This window comes from Microtus pennsylvanicus, chromosome 21 (genome assembly GCF_037038515.1).
Source record: "Microtus pennsylvanicus isolate mMicPen1 chromosome 21, mMicPen1.hap1, whole genome shotgun sequence".
NCBI classification, from domain to species: Eukaryota; Metazoa; Chordata; class Mammalia; order Rodentia; family Cricetidae; genus Microtus; species Microtus pennsylvanicus.
This window is the reverse complement of record NC_134599.1, coordinates 7,554,972-7,573,495: the sequence shown is the minus strand read 5'-3', so window position 1 is coordinate 7,573,495 and position 18,524 is coordinate 7,554,972. Positions and strand designations below refer to the sequence as shown.

Genomic DNA, 18,524 nt, shown 5'->3' with positions numbered 1-18,524 from the left:
TGGGGCTGGAAAGAGGACGGAGACCTGACTTTTACAGCTCTAATGAGATCAGGGTGGACTTATGACTAAAATAAGATTCTGTCCTCAGCTTTGTGTGTTAACATCCCCTCTGTAGGAAGTGGGGCACTAGGTGAGACACGCCCATTGCTACACAGTCCAAACACCCTCCTTTTTGAAAGTCCCCAGTGTTACAGTTTTGAAAACAGAGGGAGAGTCACACCATACAACAGGGCTCACATGGGAGGCTTATTTGAAGAGGAGAGAAAAGGGACAAAAAAGGGGACAGAAAAGGGGGCAGAAAGTGGGACAGAGATCTATTTCTGGGGGCAAGAGTGGTGGAAGAGGAAGAGACAGGAGGTGGATAAGGCCTGCCTTTTATAAGGAAACTTAGCCAATGTGCACAGGGTGCTCTTAGTGCCTGCAGCTGAGTGTTGTAATAGGAGCGGCGTGGCTGCGTCCCCAGCACCCCAGCCGCCTACTAGCTTATGCCCCGAAATAATTACACAGACACTGTATTCTTTTAAACACTGCTTGGCCCATTATATCTAGCCTCTTCTTGGCTAACTCTCGTACCTGGACTAGCCCATTTCTAATAAAGTGTGTAGCACTGAGGTGCACTTACAGGGACAATTCTAGCCTACGTCCATCCTGGGCCGGAGCTTGATCGCGTCTGCCTCAGAGAGCAGAGTTATCACGTCTGCCCGGGAGAGGGAAGCATGGCGTCTCTGAGCTCACTTCCTCTTCCTCCCAGCATTCTGTTCTGTTTACTCCACCCACCTATGTTCCAACCAATAAAATGGGCCAAGGCAGTTTCTTTATTTTTTAACCAATGACCTTCCTCCATCAGCTGAGGGTGCATCCTGTCATGACCCCAAGGGCAGGCCAGTCCAGATGCCTGAATACTAACATTCCTCCTTCTTGTTTATTATAAAAAGGTGAGGAGTTAGAAAGGGGTAGCAGGGATGAGGATGCCGTGTTCTCGAGACTGCTTCCTGCTGACCTGGGGGGGGGGCGTCGGTCATCTTTGGGGAACCTGGGATATCTGGGGTGTTGGCCATGTCCTGGGGTATCTGTCTGTTTCACTTCACTGTCCAGTCTCTGTATAACAGTCAGGCACCACGTGGACCTGGCAAAATGCTGTTTGAAGTGGGTTTAAGGCGACTCCCTGGAGCTCACGAGAACTTTGAATTTACGCAGAGATAAGTTTTAGACACATTAGAAAGCAACCAAAGGGAATTTGAAACCCTGAGCTTGTGGCTGTGATACTATAGTGGTAGAGTATAATGTTTAGTGCTCCTCCAGAGCTAGACTGATAGCTTACCAGAATTCCATCAATTAATGTCAAGATTGTGAACAGTAACAGAGCGCACGAGAGAAATCTGGAACATGTTTTGGAACATCTTTTATACATCTCAGATGGCTTTCTCCTTGTCAGCACTTAAGCTTTCCTGTCTTCACATAAACAAACCTGAAAGCCCCTGGTCCTTCCCCATCCCCACAGCATCAGCTCACACCCTCTTTCCATCCGATACCAGGAGACAGGTGGTTGATGACTGAGGGCAGTCAATAGTAAAAAGTGGAACAGAACAAATTTGTGCCACACTCATAAGGCTGTCTCCTGAGAAGACAAGGAAAAGGGACGGGAGAGATCACCAGGGCCACAGGGAAACAGGAGAAGGGGGCCTGTGAGCAGGGACTGAAGGAGCACAGAGGCCAGCATTGCCCTTGGCAAGCCATGGGGGCCTCTGCCCAAATGCCCAGCTCTGGGAAAAGGACCCTCTCGGGAGACCAGACACTCCATTATAGAATATATATCTTGTTAATCAAATCTTATTTATCAAACATATGACATCACTTATTTAAGTTCTCTGGAAGCTTGGTGTGGAACACTTGGCAAAGACGTAAGTACTTAGGTGTAAATCTCTAAGTCAGCTTTTGTTAATCTGAATAGACCTTAATTTTTTTAACTTCTTTTAAAGTTTCATTATTGCTGTTCCTATTAGCATATATAACTTATACATAATACTTGGTTTATTATGACATTTTCATGCATTTTTATAATACATTTTGTTCATTTTCAGTCCCCAACACCATCTCTTATCCCTCCCCACTCTTGTTCATATCTTTCCTCTTCTCAAATAGTTTACCTTCTGAATAGACTTTTATAACCTTAAATTTTTATCACGATATAGAGTATATTCTAAACCAGAGTTAAAACACATATAACTTTACATTTCTATCATCATACAAAGTCCTTACCAACCCAAAATGTTTGAGGCATGTTGTTTTCTTAGTCTAAAAGGAGATAAAATGAACAGAGGGTTCAGGAGTTCTGAGGTGATTGATTGAGAAGGCAGAAGCTGGCCAGTGAGTCATCACCCAAAGGTCCAGGGGCCATGGCACCCAGAGACACGTGGGTTGCCTGATATCAGGGCTTGTTCCAGAGGTGAGAAACCAGGGCGGAGAGACGAATCCTCACTCTTGTGGAATGGCCAGACAAGGGGAGGCTCACCAATCACGCCCATTATGGTAGGCGGGGCTCAGCAACCTGTTAGTTGGACAAGTGAGGCTGTCATCTGTGGACCGGGATCTGGGGTCTCGGCATGCCTCAGGCTGCCAGTGGGCAAGAGGAAGCCCAGAAGAGCTTGCTGCGGGTCCGACGCCAAGATTATAGTTTAAAAATCAGCAGGAAGGAGTAAAGCCAAACAGCAGGGCTCACCGTGGAGATTTATTGGAAGAGGAAAGAAGGGTCAGGAAAGGGGGCAGAGAGAGGGCCAGAGACTGGTCCCTGGGGACAAGAGTGGTGGAAGAGAAGGAGACAGAAGGTGGACGAGGCTTGACTTTTATGAGGGAACATGGCGAATGTGCATGGGGGTGTTCTTAGTGGGTGCACTTGAGGAGCAGCCTGTCAGGACCCTAAGGGCTGGCCAGGGCAGATGCCTGAATATTAGCACCCGGGCCTTTCTGATGGAACTACTTGATTCACCCTCACGACTTAAGAAATATGTTCTTTTTCTTTCATACTTGATTCAAGGGATTCAGATGAGCGTGAAACTGAGGTACCCCAGTGCAGACAGGAATGCGAACCTTGGGAGAGGGCGCTGATGGCAGAAATCACCTGAAAAGGCTCAGCTCCACCGGTTAACATACAAGTTAATTGAAATGCCAATAAAAATCAAACCACACCCAATAAGAAGGGCGGCTGCTGCGATTTGGAAGCACGAGCATGTCCTGACTCTGCAAAGCATCTTAGCCACCCAGCTGTCCTCCTGCTCCTCCAGCTCCTGCTTCTGCCTCCCCACCTCCTGCCTCACCTTGGCCAGATAGCACCTGTAGGCTTCCTGGTACTCACTGCAGCCATCACTAAGGAGCACATGGGCATGAAGGAAGAGATCGTTGCTATGGAAAGAGCCCTCACACTCCTGCTCCAGCCCCCTCACCAGGGCCATGAGCTCTGCCAGCTGTCCCTGCTGCTCTTCCCCTGAGGCCCTGTTATTAAAGGCACAGTACCTCCCCCCACACTCGTGGATCAGGCTGCGCAGGCTGTGGTTGTCAGTGTGGGTCACAAACTCATCCAAAGTCTCATTTGCCAGGTCTTCCTTGTGGGTGAAGAGGACGATCATGTGTCTCATGACTCCTGCCCCGAAGATCTCCTTCACCCTCCTCACGGCTAGGGTGTCCTGAGCTGTGAAGCGTCCCAGCTGGGCCACCAGCAGCAGCACGTGGGGTCCTGGGGCACACAGCAGGTAACAATCTCCAATGTCCTTGTCCATGTCTTGGTTCTGGGCCTTTGACCCAAAGATGGGGGGCGTGTCTACCACTAGCAGTCTCCTTCCCTTCCATGTGCCCGTCTCTGCCTGGCTGGTCCTGGTCACTGACTGGGCTCTGAGCCTGGACTCAAATGCTTTTCGGCAGAGGATGCTGTTCCCTGTGGCGCTTTTCCCGCAGCCAGATTTACCCACCAGGAGGATCCTCAGGCAGCCTGCTTCTGCTCCACAGTAGGCTTCCCCGCTCCCTGTGGACAAAAGTAGGTTTGTGCCTCACTCAGCAAGTCTTGGGCTTTGACGTCCTGGGTCCTTGCTGATATCTCCTGAAATCAATTGTCCACATTTCCAGAAAAAAATAGGTGCCATTCAAATGCTCCCAACTGTTTGCCTGTAATTTTAAGTGGTCCTTGGCTTTCATGAAGTCCCTGTTGGGAGCCCATTCTAGGACACATGAGCAGGGGGGAGCAGGGAGTGGGACTGCCACAGGAAGGAGAGGCTCTGTTCCATCTGGACCACAACAAATGTGCCGTTGCTGAAGAAAAGGTCCCTGTGCTCTCCCCTGGAGGATGCTCAGGGCAGCTCCCCAGAAAACTGGTTGTGAAATAAGTATGCGTTAGTTAAGGAGAAGGCAGAGATGAAGTCATGGCTGACACCCACCTCTTTTACCCACGATGCTCCAGACATACTGTGTGAATGTGCTCATCTTATCCCCGCCCCCTCACCCGGAGGTTACTCCAGGTGGAAGAGCTGCTGTGGCTCACACTCAGAGACAGCTGGATTAGCCTAGGAAGCAAAGGGGGTACTTGGATTTGAGGTGGGGGACAGTGACAGTTAACATCAGGGAAATGATACAAAGTGGGTGGGTGCAGAAGGGTGGGAGAGAAGACAGTTAGAATCGGAAGCAGACATCTATTCCTGGGCGTGGCCCAGGGCCTGTAACAAGAGGAGCGATGGAGGGACACCATGAAGACAAGAGCTCAGATCTCCAGCCTTGAAGGGGTGAGGATCCGGGGCTGTCCCGTGAGTCCAAATGAGTTTTAAGTGCCCTGTACACTCCTAAAAATCTGTCATTTGGGGGAAAGCTGAGGGTGGCTCAGTGGTAGAGTGCCCATCCAACATTGTAAGGCTCAGGGCTCAATTCTCAGTATCACAGAAAACAAAATCGAGCTGATTCCCTTTACTCTGTGCTGGTTTTAATTTCCCTTAGTGTTATGGGGGGGGGGGGGGTTCTGTAAAACATAATCACTTTAGGGCAACTTCCTTCCTTCCTCCCTCTCTCTCTCCCTCCCTTTCTCCCTCCCTCCCTCCTTCTTCTTCTCTCTCTCTCTCTCTCAGCTGAGAGGAGATGAGGGAAGAAAGAGAAACTCTGTCGCTGTTTAGTTGCAGGCCCTTCTAACCCTGAACGTGTGTCAGAATCACGTTTCACCACATCATGTGGAGGAGAGTGTCACCGTGGAGTGTGTGCACGCATGTGTGTGTTTGCAAGCATGTGAGTCTGTGTGCATGTGTGTCTCTGTGCGTGTGTATGTGTATGCCTGTGTGTATGCCTGTGTGTATGTATGTGTACATGAACACAGTAGTGCCTTGGACACAGAGATCTGGAGACACAGGGAACAAACGGCAGTTGTCTTCTCCTTCTTGATCTTGAGTGTCTGAACGTGTTTTGGGTCTCGGTCCCTTCAGGACCTTGGTGCTTTCTTACCTTCAACTATGGCTCCATATGTGGTCTTCCGGAGGCCTTCCATTTCTTCTGGAACCAAAACAGGAAAGAATTAAAGTCATGTCCACGTGGGAACTGGTGAGGCGCTTTGACTCAGGTAGCTCGGGGTAACTGTCCTCGCATGGCCATTTCCATGGCTAACTCTCGCGCCTATGTTGACTGCAAACATCTGTAAGTAACTGGCTGGAGTGAGGCAGGGGCATCGCAGCACAGTGTGCTATTGCTCCTCCTCACTCGTGGGGAAGCAGGCGTTTCCTGCAGATGAACGAATGATCTTCTCCACTGTTGGGAGCTGTGAAACCCCAGATCCTGAATTTCTGGTAAACAACTTGTAATGCTTGCAGCTGCTCTGAGCGCGAGAACCTCAGGAGTTCCTGATGGCAGGGGAGTGGTTTCTGGTGGGTTTGGCTGGGGCGTGGCTATCTGTTAAGGATCCCTATATAAGCTGCCCCTGGCCACAATAAAGGGGGCATTCTGGCCTCGAGGATGACCTGTGTCTCAGTCTGTGAGTGTTTGTGTGTTTCAATCTCCAGGCCCTTGCCCGGCTCGCAAATGGTCCTGTAGTGCGGTGCCTTAAGACAGATGTAGGGTTTCTACACTCCACCAAGCTGGAAGTATAAAATATGTGGAGCATTCTGTTATGGGCAAGAACTAGACTTAAAAAACCTGAACCAAAGTAGATGAACCTGCCAGGATAGAGAAAATAATTGCTGTGCTGTGAATAACATTGGTTTGTTTGAAGTATAGGGCATTTCCAGCGTGGGAAAATGTTCCAGAGGCAAAGAGACAAATACAACAGGCTTTCCCTGGGAAGATGGCGACTCCTCCAAGAACTGACCTGAGAGGAAGGAGGGCAGGAGGATTGGCAAGGCTGCCCAGAGTCACACATTTGCCTTATAGCTAACTCTCCCCAAATAGCTCTTTTTGCCTGTGTCTCTTGGACTTCTCACCCAATGGGGAGTTGGGGGAGATAACCCCTAATAAATCAATAAGCCTGCTGTCCTGGACCCACCTGGGGTGTCTGTTCTGTTTTGAAGGATTTCGTTAGAACCTGGCTTATGTGCAATGTGGCTGTCACAACCCAACTCAGCAACATGAGTGGGGAAGCTTCTGAATCAGACGGACTACAGGAGACATATGTCCCACTAAAGGACAAAGTCGTTGCCAGATATGAGCCAATGCCCACATGCCCAGAGATGAGACAGGGCACATGAGAAGAAGACACTGAAATGGTCACACAGGAGAGAGACTGACAACAGCCTAGGAAAAGGAAGGGGAGGGGCGGGGCATGCGAGGGACAGGAACTGATGCTGTGGCTGTCAGCCTGCAGAGCACACACAGTGGGGTGATCAAGAATGGACATAGATTTCTGCTCCAAAAGGAAAATTCTGCCAGTTTCGGAGGTGGGTGCAGAGGCCACGGGAGATTGGCAGGCAGCGTGTGAGCGGCAGTGGGTGACCAGGGGGCAGGTGTCACTCAGGGAGCAGGCAGAAGCTAACACACGAAATGAACATTCTTGTCTGAAGCCAGCCGAGCTGATTCACCAGGATGCTTTATTTTACCCCGCAGTGAGAACACAGCTCAGGGAGCCACTTTCTGAGAGACGGTCTTTCTGGCTTCCTGATGCGCAAGAACCAGGCTGGCAGCTGTGACACAGGGGCAGAGCAAGGGCTGCACAAGCTGAGGACTTGACTCTGAGGCCCAGAACGCTAGTGAAAAGCTGGAGATGCTTGCCTGCATCTGCAATCCCAATGTCTCCCACAGCGAGGCAGCCGGTGAAGAGAGGAGACATGGCCAGAAGTGGTCAGGCCAGCAAGCCCATGGTGTAGCAGCAACAAGAAAGATGCTGTTTGCACCAAGTAGAAGGGCAGAAGTTGCTTCAGAAAGCTGACCTCCTGCCTCTACAAGAGTTCCGTAGCACCAGTGTTTGCTGCACTCTCTGACACAACTAAATTAAACAAAAACATCTTCTGTGACATCTGCTCCACCCATCGGCTTCTCCCCTCACCTTTATATCCAGGTCCTGGAGTCACAGAGCAGGTTGGTGACCAAGAGTCCAGGAAAACCACCCTCTCCCGTAAGATTCAGCTAACAAGGGGAGCGCTCACAGGAGTCTTGAACTCACGGCTGTTGGCCTGCCACAGTGTCTTGGGCTGTGTTATAGGAAACGTGTGGGCTACGCAGACTGGAAAGAATTAGGGTGGTTTCAGAATGAGGTCAGGAGATAGAATTCACTGACTGGCCTTCTAGGGGAGGACTGGATCATGATGGAGGGAACACGGAGATTCCACTCTGGTCTGTAGAGCCTTAAGGCCCCATGCTGACCTCCTAGGGGTGAAGCCTGTCTGACCTGAGTGGGCTTTGAGGAGTCTGAGGTAAAAATGGAGAAGGGTTCGCCACCTGCTGGGGATCTTGGGAAAAACCTATGGGAGCTGGGACTTTAATTTCCCTCCTGTAGAAGAGGAAAAAACATTGGTTCAGCTTTGTTAAACTGAGGGTTTCAGAAAGGCGCAGGCAATGGGGCGGAAAGTTCCAGCATCCCCATGGGTCTGGGGATGATGACATGGAAATTTCAGGGCTCTGCCCCACCGTGTGCTGTCGCTGATGCTCACTTCACTGTCCAGGGGACCCAAAGTACCAGAGCTCGCCTGAGGGCCCGCTAAAGAGGAGCAGAACGTCCCCGTTGGTCCTCCCAGTCCCCAAGTGGCTGTCAGAGCCTCCTCCTTACCCGGGCCAGCAGGGCTCAGCCTCCAGTCACCAGCGTGAGTCACTTGCAGGCAGGCAGAGGACCTGTGCCTGCTGGATGATGCTCTCACAGAAAGGCCACTCGCAGAGCCGTAACTCCAGAGTCAGGAAAAGAAGAAAAAACACGGTGACGCAGCACAGGCCACTGCCCCGCAGGCTCTCCCCTAAAGTCGGGGAAAAGGCCTTGAACGCTGACCTGAAATCCGCCAGAACACAGCAGAGCTGCCGTGGTAAATGGCCGCTTCCTGTGGAAAGCTGACAGGCCGCCCTGCCCTACTCATTTCCTCTTCGGGAAGGTCTGAGCACACAAAGCACTGGTAGTCAGAAGCTTGGCATGGAGGACAGCCCCGTCCCCCAGGTTCCAGAAAACCCTCTTAAGACTGGAAAATGCTGGGCCCTGGATTCCCCCTGTTAGCTCAAAGGTGAGCATCCGCTCGCCCCCAAGACCCTGGGCACCACGTGACCACTTTGTCTTTAGACGGGTCCCCTAAACGGGGGCAGAAAAGCACTGCTGGTCCCAGAGGGCCTGGACAGCCCCCTCAAAGAGCATCTGACCTCAGACATGAGACTGGGCGCTGACTGCCTCTTCTCTGCTGTGCGGAGCATTTCTTTACCTGACTGCACCTGTTAAGTATTGAATCTTGAGCATAAAACCCAGCTCTGGCTTATGCAGGTGGTTCTCATCTCAGAATTCCCCCATGATGCTTTCTGTTGACAGGAAGTGTGCTTGGCTTTAGATTATGGATACTAGGATTTCAAGGGAGCTGAGGAGGTGACACGCTAAGAGACTGCAGTGAGGTGGGGTGGTGGGGAGAGTTTAAAACCAGATAGGTGCAGCCCTCTGCATCCATTTTCAAGAGGAGACATAACTCAAGCTGAGCATGGTGGCTTTTTCTTATCATTGTTTGTCAGGGAGCTGAAGCAGGAGGATTGCCTTGAGTTAGAAGGCAGCCTAGCCGTAGCTCTTCCTCCAGAGGATGTGGTGGCCCCGTTATTAGTGTCACTGTCCTTTCTCCTAATTGGTAGTGACCAGCTGTGTCTTTAGCCGGAGGGAAATGAGCTCCCCACGTCCTTCGGGCAAGAGGAAGGTCTGCGATGGGAGGAGAGGGCTTCAACCTAAGTTAGAGCCCGTGTCCCTGAGGAGCAGGGTCTGACCTTCCCTGATGTTTGCATTCCACCAGCTCCTTCTGCTCTTCACCTGGAGAGGAAAAAAGGATTTAAAAAGATAAACGTCTCAAAGCAAAGGGGGATAGGAAGGACAAAGGGGTCTAAGGGCTTCTGGTGTTTGTTTTTTTTTTTAAGAAAGAGAGAGAGAAAAGAAAGAACGAAAGAAGGAAGGAAAAGAGAAAGAATTCTGAGGGATGGTTCTGCTCCTGTTAGAGTTTTTTCTTGTTTTGATATTTATTCACCCCTTGGCTTTTACATTTTCATGTAGTTTCAACCTAGCAGACAGCACTGGAGTGAATTTGGTTCGGTTTGTTAGGGCAGGGTGGGAGGTGGGAAGGAAATCAACAGACCCTGATCCCTCCTGGAGTTGTAACTCCAGACAAAGCCAGAATCTATCAGAAACCTAACTGTCAAGAGTTCACACATTGACACCCCCCCCCAACTAGAAATTGAACCCAGGTCCCTGAGCTAGGAACACCTGATCCTCCTGCCTCTGCCTCCTGAGTGGCAGGCATGTGCCATCAAGCCCATCGTGAAATAATCCCTTTGTTTAAAGAAAAAAAAAAAGAAAAAAATTTGATAGCTTCCAAACTCGATATCTATTTTCACAGAGAAACAAACTAAGCCCAAAGAAGCCATGTGCCTGTGTTCTCTAGAAAGCAGGCAGTGACCCTTCTGTCCTCATGACTGTTATTTAGGGAGCCAGTTTCCAGACCCTGGGCTTTGGTTTGAGCACAGGGAAGAAACTCCTGGCCGCCATCTTGTTAGAGATCTCTGTGGAAGGGAAGGCAGGGGGACCCTAAGAGCCTCAGCTTCTGGGTGACTTCAGGAAAACAACTTTCTAGACACAACAGGGCAGGTGCACACGTGATCACAGAGGCTGTGGCGGCATGCCCAACACCCGAGCAAGTGCAAGCCAGACATAAATGCCTCCAACCAAGAAACTAGTCACAAATTATAACTCCCGGGGTAAGGAAAATGGATTCTCTTCAATGAAGTGACACTGGGTATATCAGCCACACCCCAGGGCAGGCCTCATGCTCAGGAGTATTGGCCAACAAATCCAGCTTCCTGCTGTTAAGACATAAAACAAACAAAAAATAAAAAATGAAGTTCTGAGAGGAGGAAAGTGGTGGGGACTTGGGAGGACTTGGGGAAAGTGAAAGAATATGACCCAAATTTATTATATGAAATTACCAAAGAATAACTTTTAAAAAGAAAGGAAAATGCTTGTTCTCTTTGTACTGCGATTTTGTCCCCATTTACAAACTACCAGGAGTATTTGTTGTTTTAAGCGGAAAATGACCCACAGGGATGATGAAAAGGTCTAAAGGAAAACTTTAGTTAAACAAATTTTATTTTTTTAAACTCTGAATCAAATAGTTAAAATTAAAACTCATCACCTCCGAAGCCTTTGCAAAGCTGATATTGTGTTTCCCGCAGTACTGCGAGCTCTGAGCAGAGATCTAAGTATTCCTATTTTAAAAGATTTTCTTCCTAGTTAAAACATCTTCTAAGACCAGCATTATCTGCTATTCTGGTCCCCAATGGTCTGAGGCGCCTTTCTGTAGACCAGCAGGTAGATCAGGAAGGCCACACCCAGGAAAATAGCCACGCCCCGTCTCCAGCTCTTCCTGTAAGATTTCTGCCAGTCCCACAGCCCAGTTAGCAGCCTGGTGCGCAGGGGCCTCTGCATGCGTCTTGCCACCATCTCTGCCACCTTGCTGACTTGGTCCTGGGGGTTAGAGCCCCGCAGGGTCCTCACCAGATCATACACTTCATTGGAGTAGTACGCGCCCCCGTGCTCCCTCACCAGGCCAGCGACCAGGCCCAGCAGCTCCTCAGCTTGTGCCTCGCGCTCGCGGGCAGTGGTTCGGTTGTTTAGGGCGCACACGCGGCCCCCGCACTCAGCCACCAGCTTCCGCAGTGCGCGATTGTCTGTGCATCGCACGTAATCCTGCAGAGACTCTCCTGCCAGATCCTCCTTGCGAGTGAACACCACCACAGTCCGCGCCATTACCTGCTCCCCAAACACCCGCTTCACCCTGGCCAGCATCTGGCTGTCCTGAGTGGTGAAGCGACCCAGCTGGGTGACCAGCAGCAGCGCGTGCGGCCCGGGCGACGTCTGTAGGAAGCAGTGGGCTGTCTCCAAGCACTCAGGGTCGGTCTGTTTGACCTCAGAGCTGAAGACATCCGGGGTGTCCACCACCTCAACATACCAGCCGGCCCATTTCCTGTTGGCCCAGGAGCAGGATCTGGTAACAGGCACAGCCCCCAGCTTGGATTCGAAGCATGTCCGGCCCAGGATGGTGTTACCAGTGGCACTCTTGCCGGTTCCGGTCCTACCTACCAGGATGAGCCTCAGTGGGGGCCCCTTTGGGACCTGTGAATCCATCTCCAAGCCTGAGGACCAGATAGGGCAACATTGAGTCAGAGACACGGCTTTTCCCTGGGACTCGCCTATGTTCTAAACTTCAGCCCGAAAGGGAACGAACCGCAGTGCCTGCTCCCCTTGGAAGCTGGTGCGCCCATCTGCTCTGGGCTCTCAGAGCTCAGGCTCCTCTCCGTCTTCCCTCTCTGCCCTTGTATTCTCTGCACCTGTAGATGCTCCCGCTGCCTTTCAGAAAGAGTCCATTATAACTCCTGGGTCTACCAGGATCTCAGGTCCTGCACACGCAGGCCGACCTGATGCTGATTTGACCCTAATGTTTCCCCCACAGATGCTGGTCATCAAGCACAGGGGAGCCCCTCAGCCCCAGGCACAGGTTGGATGGCAGCCCACCAAGTGCTTGGCTTGTGTAAGGGCAGGAAGTGCTCAGGCTAGGGCACACCTCTCCTATGGAAGTGGAGACAATGTGGGCCTTTCCCTGGGCTGTTAGAGAGGAGAGTTCACCTGCTTCCCTCTTTCTCCTCTCTTGTCTTAAGCTGGCTCCTTAAAGAGAAAGCCCTGCTTTAGATAATATTTTGTTACATTTTATCTATGGGGACGCCATATCACTGTGTCCTGTGGAGGCTAAAGGTCGAGTTTCAGGACTCAGTTCCCTCCTTGCATCGGTGGGCACAAGGGTTGAAGTCAACCCATCTGTCCTGGCTGCTTGTGCCTTTACCCACAGTCATCTCCCCGACCCCCCAAATACTAAATATGCAGTTAGCCCTCTATTCTAACACTGGAGACCTAGTAAGTGAGGCTCACTTTAGTCCTGGGTTTCCCATCCTCTGTGTCATTTTTGTGAAGACCAGAGTAGGTTTAGGATCCTCCTTCATGCTGTGGGAACCAGTGATGGAGGAGGGGGGTCAAAGCTGTGAGCTTCTCTCAGCAGGGCAGGGGCAGAGACACAGTCAAATGGGTTCTGCTGTTTCATCCCAGGGGCTCCCAGATCTGAGGAAGCTCCACCCACTTCCTACCCTTAGCGCCCACACCAGCCGGGATGCATTGAGAGAAGGGCTGTTACCATAGGTGCTTTCCTCGTCTCTTGCCATCTTCCTTCCTCCCATGCTTCTCAGGACTCTCAGTCACGATTTCCTCATTCATGCGCTCATTCCTGCAGACGGGCAAAACCAGCCACAATGTCAGGCTAAGTCTAAAGAGCAATGCAAAGCAAGGCTTTAGGGGCCAGGTGAGCAGAGACATGGTGGGTGCCTTTGTCCACCACAGGAAAATCTGCTGTTCCTTCTTATCGAGAGCATCTGGATTTTTGAAGAATAGTTTCTGGGGGGACCAGAAAGATGGTTGCAGTGCTAGCTTGACAACCTGAGCTTGCTCTCCTGAGCCCAGTAAAGATGGATGGAAGAACCAGCTCCATGAAGTTGTCTTATGAGTTTCTGAGCCCTTCTCTTTAAGCAACTTCCCTTCCACCAAAGATGTTCTGACTGCACAGTTATTTGATACAGCCAAGCACGCTCTGGTCACGTGTGCCTGGTCCCAGGAGTCCCTAAGTACAAAGCACGGTGTCCCCTCAGTCTGCTGCTCCAGCCTCATTTCCAGTGAACAGGCCTCGGTCTGTGACTGCACAGACCCCAGATTCAGTCTCTCCAGCCCTCGCTGGCTTTTCTCTGGCGAGAGCTCTGCTCCCACATTCTCTCCTGAGTGCTTGTCTTCATTTCTCATCATTTCAGAATCTGTCTCTTTGTCTCCACTCTAGGTGATGGGTTTCCTCCCACACTCCCCCCTGTGGGCACCACACACACGAAAAAGGAAGATGATAACTCAACACCCTGTCTCCCTAGAGGGGCTTTGGGAATAGGTTGGGTTAACACCTCTTCCCTCTCCCCAAAGCCTTTAGTAGAACTCACTCTGTGGTTCTGTGTCTCTGTTCTGGGTGTGGAAATCAGCAAATTCCCACAAATGATGCAGAAATGAAGAAGCAGCCACAAGACTGAGAGCAGTGAACAAGACTTCTGCAGGAGCTTGAAGACCTTGTCCTGGGGGAAATGAACTGTGTGCATGGACTCAGGGGAGGCCAGGGCAGGCCCCCAGGACTCCCCGGAGCTCAGAGTGGAAGCCAAAGAGAAAAAAAAATGAATGAAATCTTGGGTGACAAATGGCTTTTATTATCTGGGAATATAAAACAAGAACAGTTCTACATGCTTAAGAGAGCTCAGGAGTTATCTAGTTTCTTTCTTGCCTTGGTGTTTCTCGGAAATATTTAGGTGTTCCCCTGGACATCGCATCTCTTGGACCCATCCTCAGTGGTTCTGCTAGAACAAGTGGATCGTTCCTCATGAGGTTAATCCACACCCAGCATTTGAAAATGAGCTATTTCTCCAACTCCTCACTGTAGACATGAAAAAACTGTGAGGTCCCTATAGTTGGAGCGGGACAAACTTCATTCAGGAAGCAAAGGTTTAAATGACAGGTGGGGACAGGGCTTGATGACCAAGTTCCATTCCTCTGAGGTGTGTTAGAGCCCCTTCCCCATGCACACGCATACAGGTGTGAGATTAAGAGACTTCAGAGGGGCGCAGACTTGGCACATCAAGACTGGCCTTGAAGGCATGGTTTATAGAGACATAGAAGCATCTTCTGCGTTTGTTGAATGTGCAGTTTGAGGAATGGTATCTTCTAAACCGCGCTTTGCTCCTGGAATGGGATCTAGAATAGGTTTCTCATACTGTATGAACGAAGTTTGGGAAGAAACAAGATCTGCCCATCAAAAATCTGTGTACTCCTAAGACTTCCTCTGAACTTGCTCAAGTTGAAACCCAGACCACCCCTCAGGCGTCTGGACGCCGGCTCTTGCCTGCGCCGCATGCGCTTGCAGGGTATGCTCCTGCGTAGTGCTTTGTAAAATGCCGGTGTGTAGGCAGCAGACACTTTGGTCTCACAGCCCAGCCCCCTCTCCACCCTGCTCACAGGCTCAGGCTCACCTTTCTTGGTGACAGACTTTAAAGTGGCCCAGAGAAGCCCCAGAGAACTCCTGCCTTCCCTTCAGCCATGAGTAAACAGGTCTCTTGGTCTTTCGGTGCTTAGCAGAGAGGAAGTCACTGGGCGGCCTGGGTCCCCGAGATCAGGAAACCCAGAGAAAGGCCGGATGATGACGGCTTAAAGAGACAGAAACATTTGCCATGCAGCTGTGGTCTTGGCATTTCCCTATAGAATCAAGCACTGTGACCAAGGGTGTCTGTGTCCAGCGGGGTCAGTAGCATCAAACACGCTGCCATAGCCAAAGGAGGGAAGGAAGATTTAGGACTCCGAGGTCTCACTCTGTCCTAGACTTGGTTCCTGCTAATCTTCAGTTCTCTCTTGCTCTTTAAGGATTTCTCTTACTATAAATTAGTTTCCAGGCTGAGACAGTAGGATGACAAATTTAAGAGCATTCTAGGGTACTTAAGAACACTCACCAGGTGTGGTGGTGCATGGCTTACTCCCAACACTTGGGAGGCAGAAGCAGGTGGATCTCTGTAATTTCGAGGCCAGCCTGGTCTACAAAGCAAGTTCCAGGACAGCCAAGGCTACACAGAGAAACCATGTCTCAAAAAAAAAAAAAGACCCTCATCTCAAAACAAGACAAAACACCAAAGACTAGGGGTGTAACTCATTGATAGAGCATTTACCTAGAATACCCAAGGTCCTGGGTTCTATGCCCAGTACTTAAGTAAACAAAAAAGAAAAATTTAAAAATATCACTGAGGCTGATATTGGCTATTAGTGATTAATTTTTAAATCATTGCATGCAGACTTCATTCATTCCTATTTCACTAAGTAAACACTTTTTATTCAGAGGTGTGAGCTATTTTTAAATGTGTTTTAATGGTGATTGGAATAGTTACATGATTTTTTTCTTTTGATATATTAGTATTGCAAAATATGCTGTTCCTATACGTGTATTTGTGTGTGTATGTATCCTTGTGCACGTGTGCGTGTGCATGCGTGTAAAGATGGGGTTCCAAAGCTTATGGGCTGTTGAGGTGGGAGACAGAGCGGTGATGAAAGGAGCCACCAGGGAGTCGTCTTGAGATTTATGGCTGAGAAGGGAAGGAAAGAACAGGATTGGGCAAAGACAAGTTAGACTGAGACACAGTCACAACAAATGGTGACTCCACAAGGCACTCTACAGTTTGTACTGATCTTGAGACTGAAGAAGAGGGGATTGGATTTTATAACTCTATCATCTGGTTATTAAATGTAAACTTCCCCTGGAGAAAACGCTTAACCTAGAGGCATCTCTCTTCAGCAGATGCAACCTCTGGGCACAGGCAATAGCCAGACACTGGGGACTGCCAGCGGGCTGGTTGGAGGGAAAGCCAGTCTCTGGGCTGTTCCTATAGGTTGGACAAGCTGGTATTTCTCTTATTCCACCCTTTGAGCCTGTGTCTCAGCATAGCTTTAAAGATGTCCCCAACAATTACAGACATGTCCAACTCTAGGGAGATTGAGGCAGGAAGTATTGTGAGTTTAAGGGCAACCTAGGCAGTCCCTGCCTCAAAATAAAAACTAAAAAGGGGCCAGGAGATATAGCACAGTGGCATAATACTTACCTAACGTGTGAGGTCCTAGGTTCATCCTCACTAGACGGGTGGGAACCTCCTCAAGGAACCTTCTTCCTGGCCCACCCTCTCCAGTCTTGCCCCTGAAACACCACACTTAGAAGGAACCTTGACCCTGTGTCCTATAGCACCTGGCCATGTGGCCATAGAAGTCGACACATACAAGAGAGAAGTGAGGAAGAAGGACCAGAGCAAGGCTGAAATGAGTCAGCAGGGCCTCTGTGAACTTCTGATTCACAACAGTTCATCTTATTCTGTGGTGCAGAGCAATTCTGGGAAATGATTCAGACCACAGACATATTAAGATACTATTGACAACCGTCTTGTGGTTTCTTGCACAGCCCTTGTTTGTGAAGAATTTCTGCTTTATCGCGCATTCTGCGATGATAACAGTGTACCCAGGGCTCGTGAGGCTCCGATGTTTGGCTGTGTGACTGGAGTGACAGGAGACTATGCTCTACAGTTTAGTTCAGATGATTAACTATGCATTCATGTGGCCAGTAGCTACCGTTTGAGCAGCAGTTATATTTATTTTCAGTGCTGGGGATGGAACCCTTGGCCTAGCACATAATGCTAGGCAAGGGCTGTAGCATTAAACAACTGTATCTCTGGCCCTCTTTTTTTTTTTTAAGATTTAGTTATTTAGTTAGTTATTTATTATGTACACAGTGTTCAGCCTCCATGTATGCCCGCAGGCCAGAAGAGGGCACCAGCTCTCATTACAGATGGTTGTGAACCACCATGTGGTTGCTGAGAATTGAACTCAGGACCTTTGGAAGAGCAGTCAGTGCTCTTAACCTCTGAGCCATCTCTCCAGCCCCTCTGGCCCTCTTTTTACCTCTCATTTGAAGACGATGTCTCACTGAGTTGCCCAACCCAGCCTTGAATTTGCTCTGTAGCTGAGGCATGCCTTCAGCCTGCCATCTGCCTGCCTCGGCCTCTCCAGCTGACTGGCATCACAGGCCTGCATCACAGGCCTCCAGGCTTGGTTAAGGCAAAATGATACAGAATACTGTAGGAGGGAAGAGGCGCAGGTAAAGATACGATAAAAATTGCAAAGCAAAAAGATCAAATGGATTTAATATTTATTAAAATCCCAAGCCGAGATGGGAAGGCGTGTTGCTGACGAGTTTTCCAGGGCTCCCTTGTAAGCTTCATTAGCCTGCTGCCCCTTGGGGAGGCTTAGACTTGGCATACTTTGTGAGGATTATGAGTTAAGAGGGTTTTAATCTGAACACACCCCGAAAATATCCAGACTCTCACAATAAGATCAGTTGCTATAAGCTGCTCTCCCCCCACCCACTCTTCCAGAAGAAACGCCGCAGCAGCCCGGGTGGCGGTGCTCTCCAGAGAAGGCGGCTCTGTTGCCTGTGGTGGGAAGAGGATGCAGAATGCACACAGTCATCCCCCTGCTTCCTCTGCGAAGAGTCTGCTTCATGTCAATTTGGACTAAATTTGCTTTGAATCCCGAGACTTTGCACGTTGGGAAGTAAAACGGTTTTTCTATGAACGGACAGTTTTTTGCTGGCTGTCAAAGTTTCACAGGAGAGACAGGTGCAGAGCCAAACACCCCCAGAGGCAGTTGTGAGAGCACAGTGACATCACTGAGAGGCGGGTGCTGCCAGCACAGGAAGCACAAAGATGTGTCTCTTGTGAGTTTTCCATCTGTGATGTCGGGTGTAGGTCACTGTCCTTTTCTTGAGAGTCATGAGGTAAAGACAGTGGCCACTTCCTTGGATCAGCACGGACGAAGCTTGGGCAGGGACAGTGCCATGGCCTGCTCCAGGGCGCCATTCTCACGCTGCACAGCCAGCCATCTCCTCCTCAGCACAAACCTCTTTAAATGAGTGCTCAGGAGTGGATGAACACATATTCGGTGGTCCTTTTTCTGTGTGAGTTAGGGGCTGGAAAGATGGCTCATCAATGAAGAGCACTTGTTACTCTTGCAGAGGAGTGGGTTCATTTCCCAGCACCCACATGATGGCTCGGACCTTTCAAAACTAACTATTCATAACTCAGTTCCAGGGGATCCAATGCCCTCTTCTGACCTCCACCCTCTCCTGACCTCTGCCCTCTCCTGACCTCCACCCTCTCCTGACCTCTGCCCTCTCCTGACCTCCACCCTCTCCTGACCTCTG

The 18,524-nt window shown here is 50.0% G+C and overlaps 1 protein-coding gene across 1 annotated transcript; it reads right to left on the bottom strand.

Moving 5' to 3' along the window:
- Nucleotides 1–1,164: 1,164 nt before the first annotated feature.
- Nucleotides 1,165–14,899, bottom strand: LOC142839565 (GTPase IMAP family member 8-like). The gene is made up of 7 exons (XM_075955787.1): nucleotides 14,767–14,899; nucleotides 12,852–12,941; nucleotides 10,927–11,802; nucleotides 9,388–9,430; nucleotides 8,216–8,328; nucleotides 5,470–5,517; nucleotides 1,165–4,015 (listed from the first exon to the last, which is right to left on the bottom strand). Exons 2-7 carry the CDS (start codon nucleotides 12,892–12,894, stop codon nucleotides 3,129–3,131), a joined length of 2,010 nt encoding a protein of 669 aa, XP_075811902.1. The 5' UTR covers nucleotides 12,895–12,941; nucleotides 14,767–14,899; the 3' UTR covers nucleotides 1,165–3,128.
- Between the last annotated feature and the right edge of the window lie 3,625 nt (nucleotides 14,900–18,524).

What these genes read in the sequence shown, in the direction of transcription:
- LOC142839565 (XM_075955787.1), bottom strand. Translation starts at nt 12,894, where the DNA reads ATGGGAGGAAGGAAGATGGCAAGAGACGAGGAAAGCACCTATG. An exon ending in GCTGAGCCCTGCTGGCCCGG is followed by an intron (nt 5,518 to 8,215) that starts GTAAGGAGGAGG and finishes TTTTGGTTCCAG; the next exon opens with AAGAAATGGAAGGCCTCCGG. An exon ending in ATATGGAGCCATAGTTGAAG is followed by an intron (nt 4,016 to 5,469) that starts GTAAGAAAGCAC and finishes TTTTGTCCACAG; the next exon opens with GGAGCGGGGAAGCCTACTGT.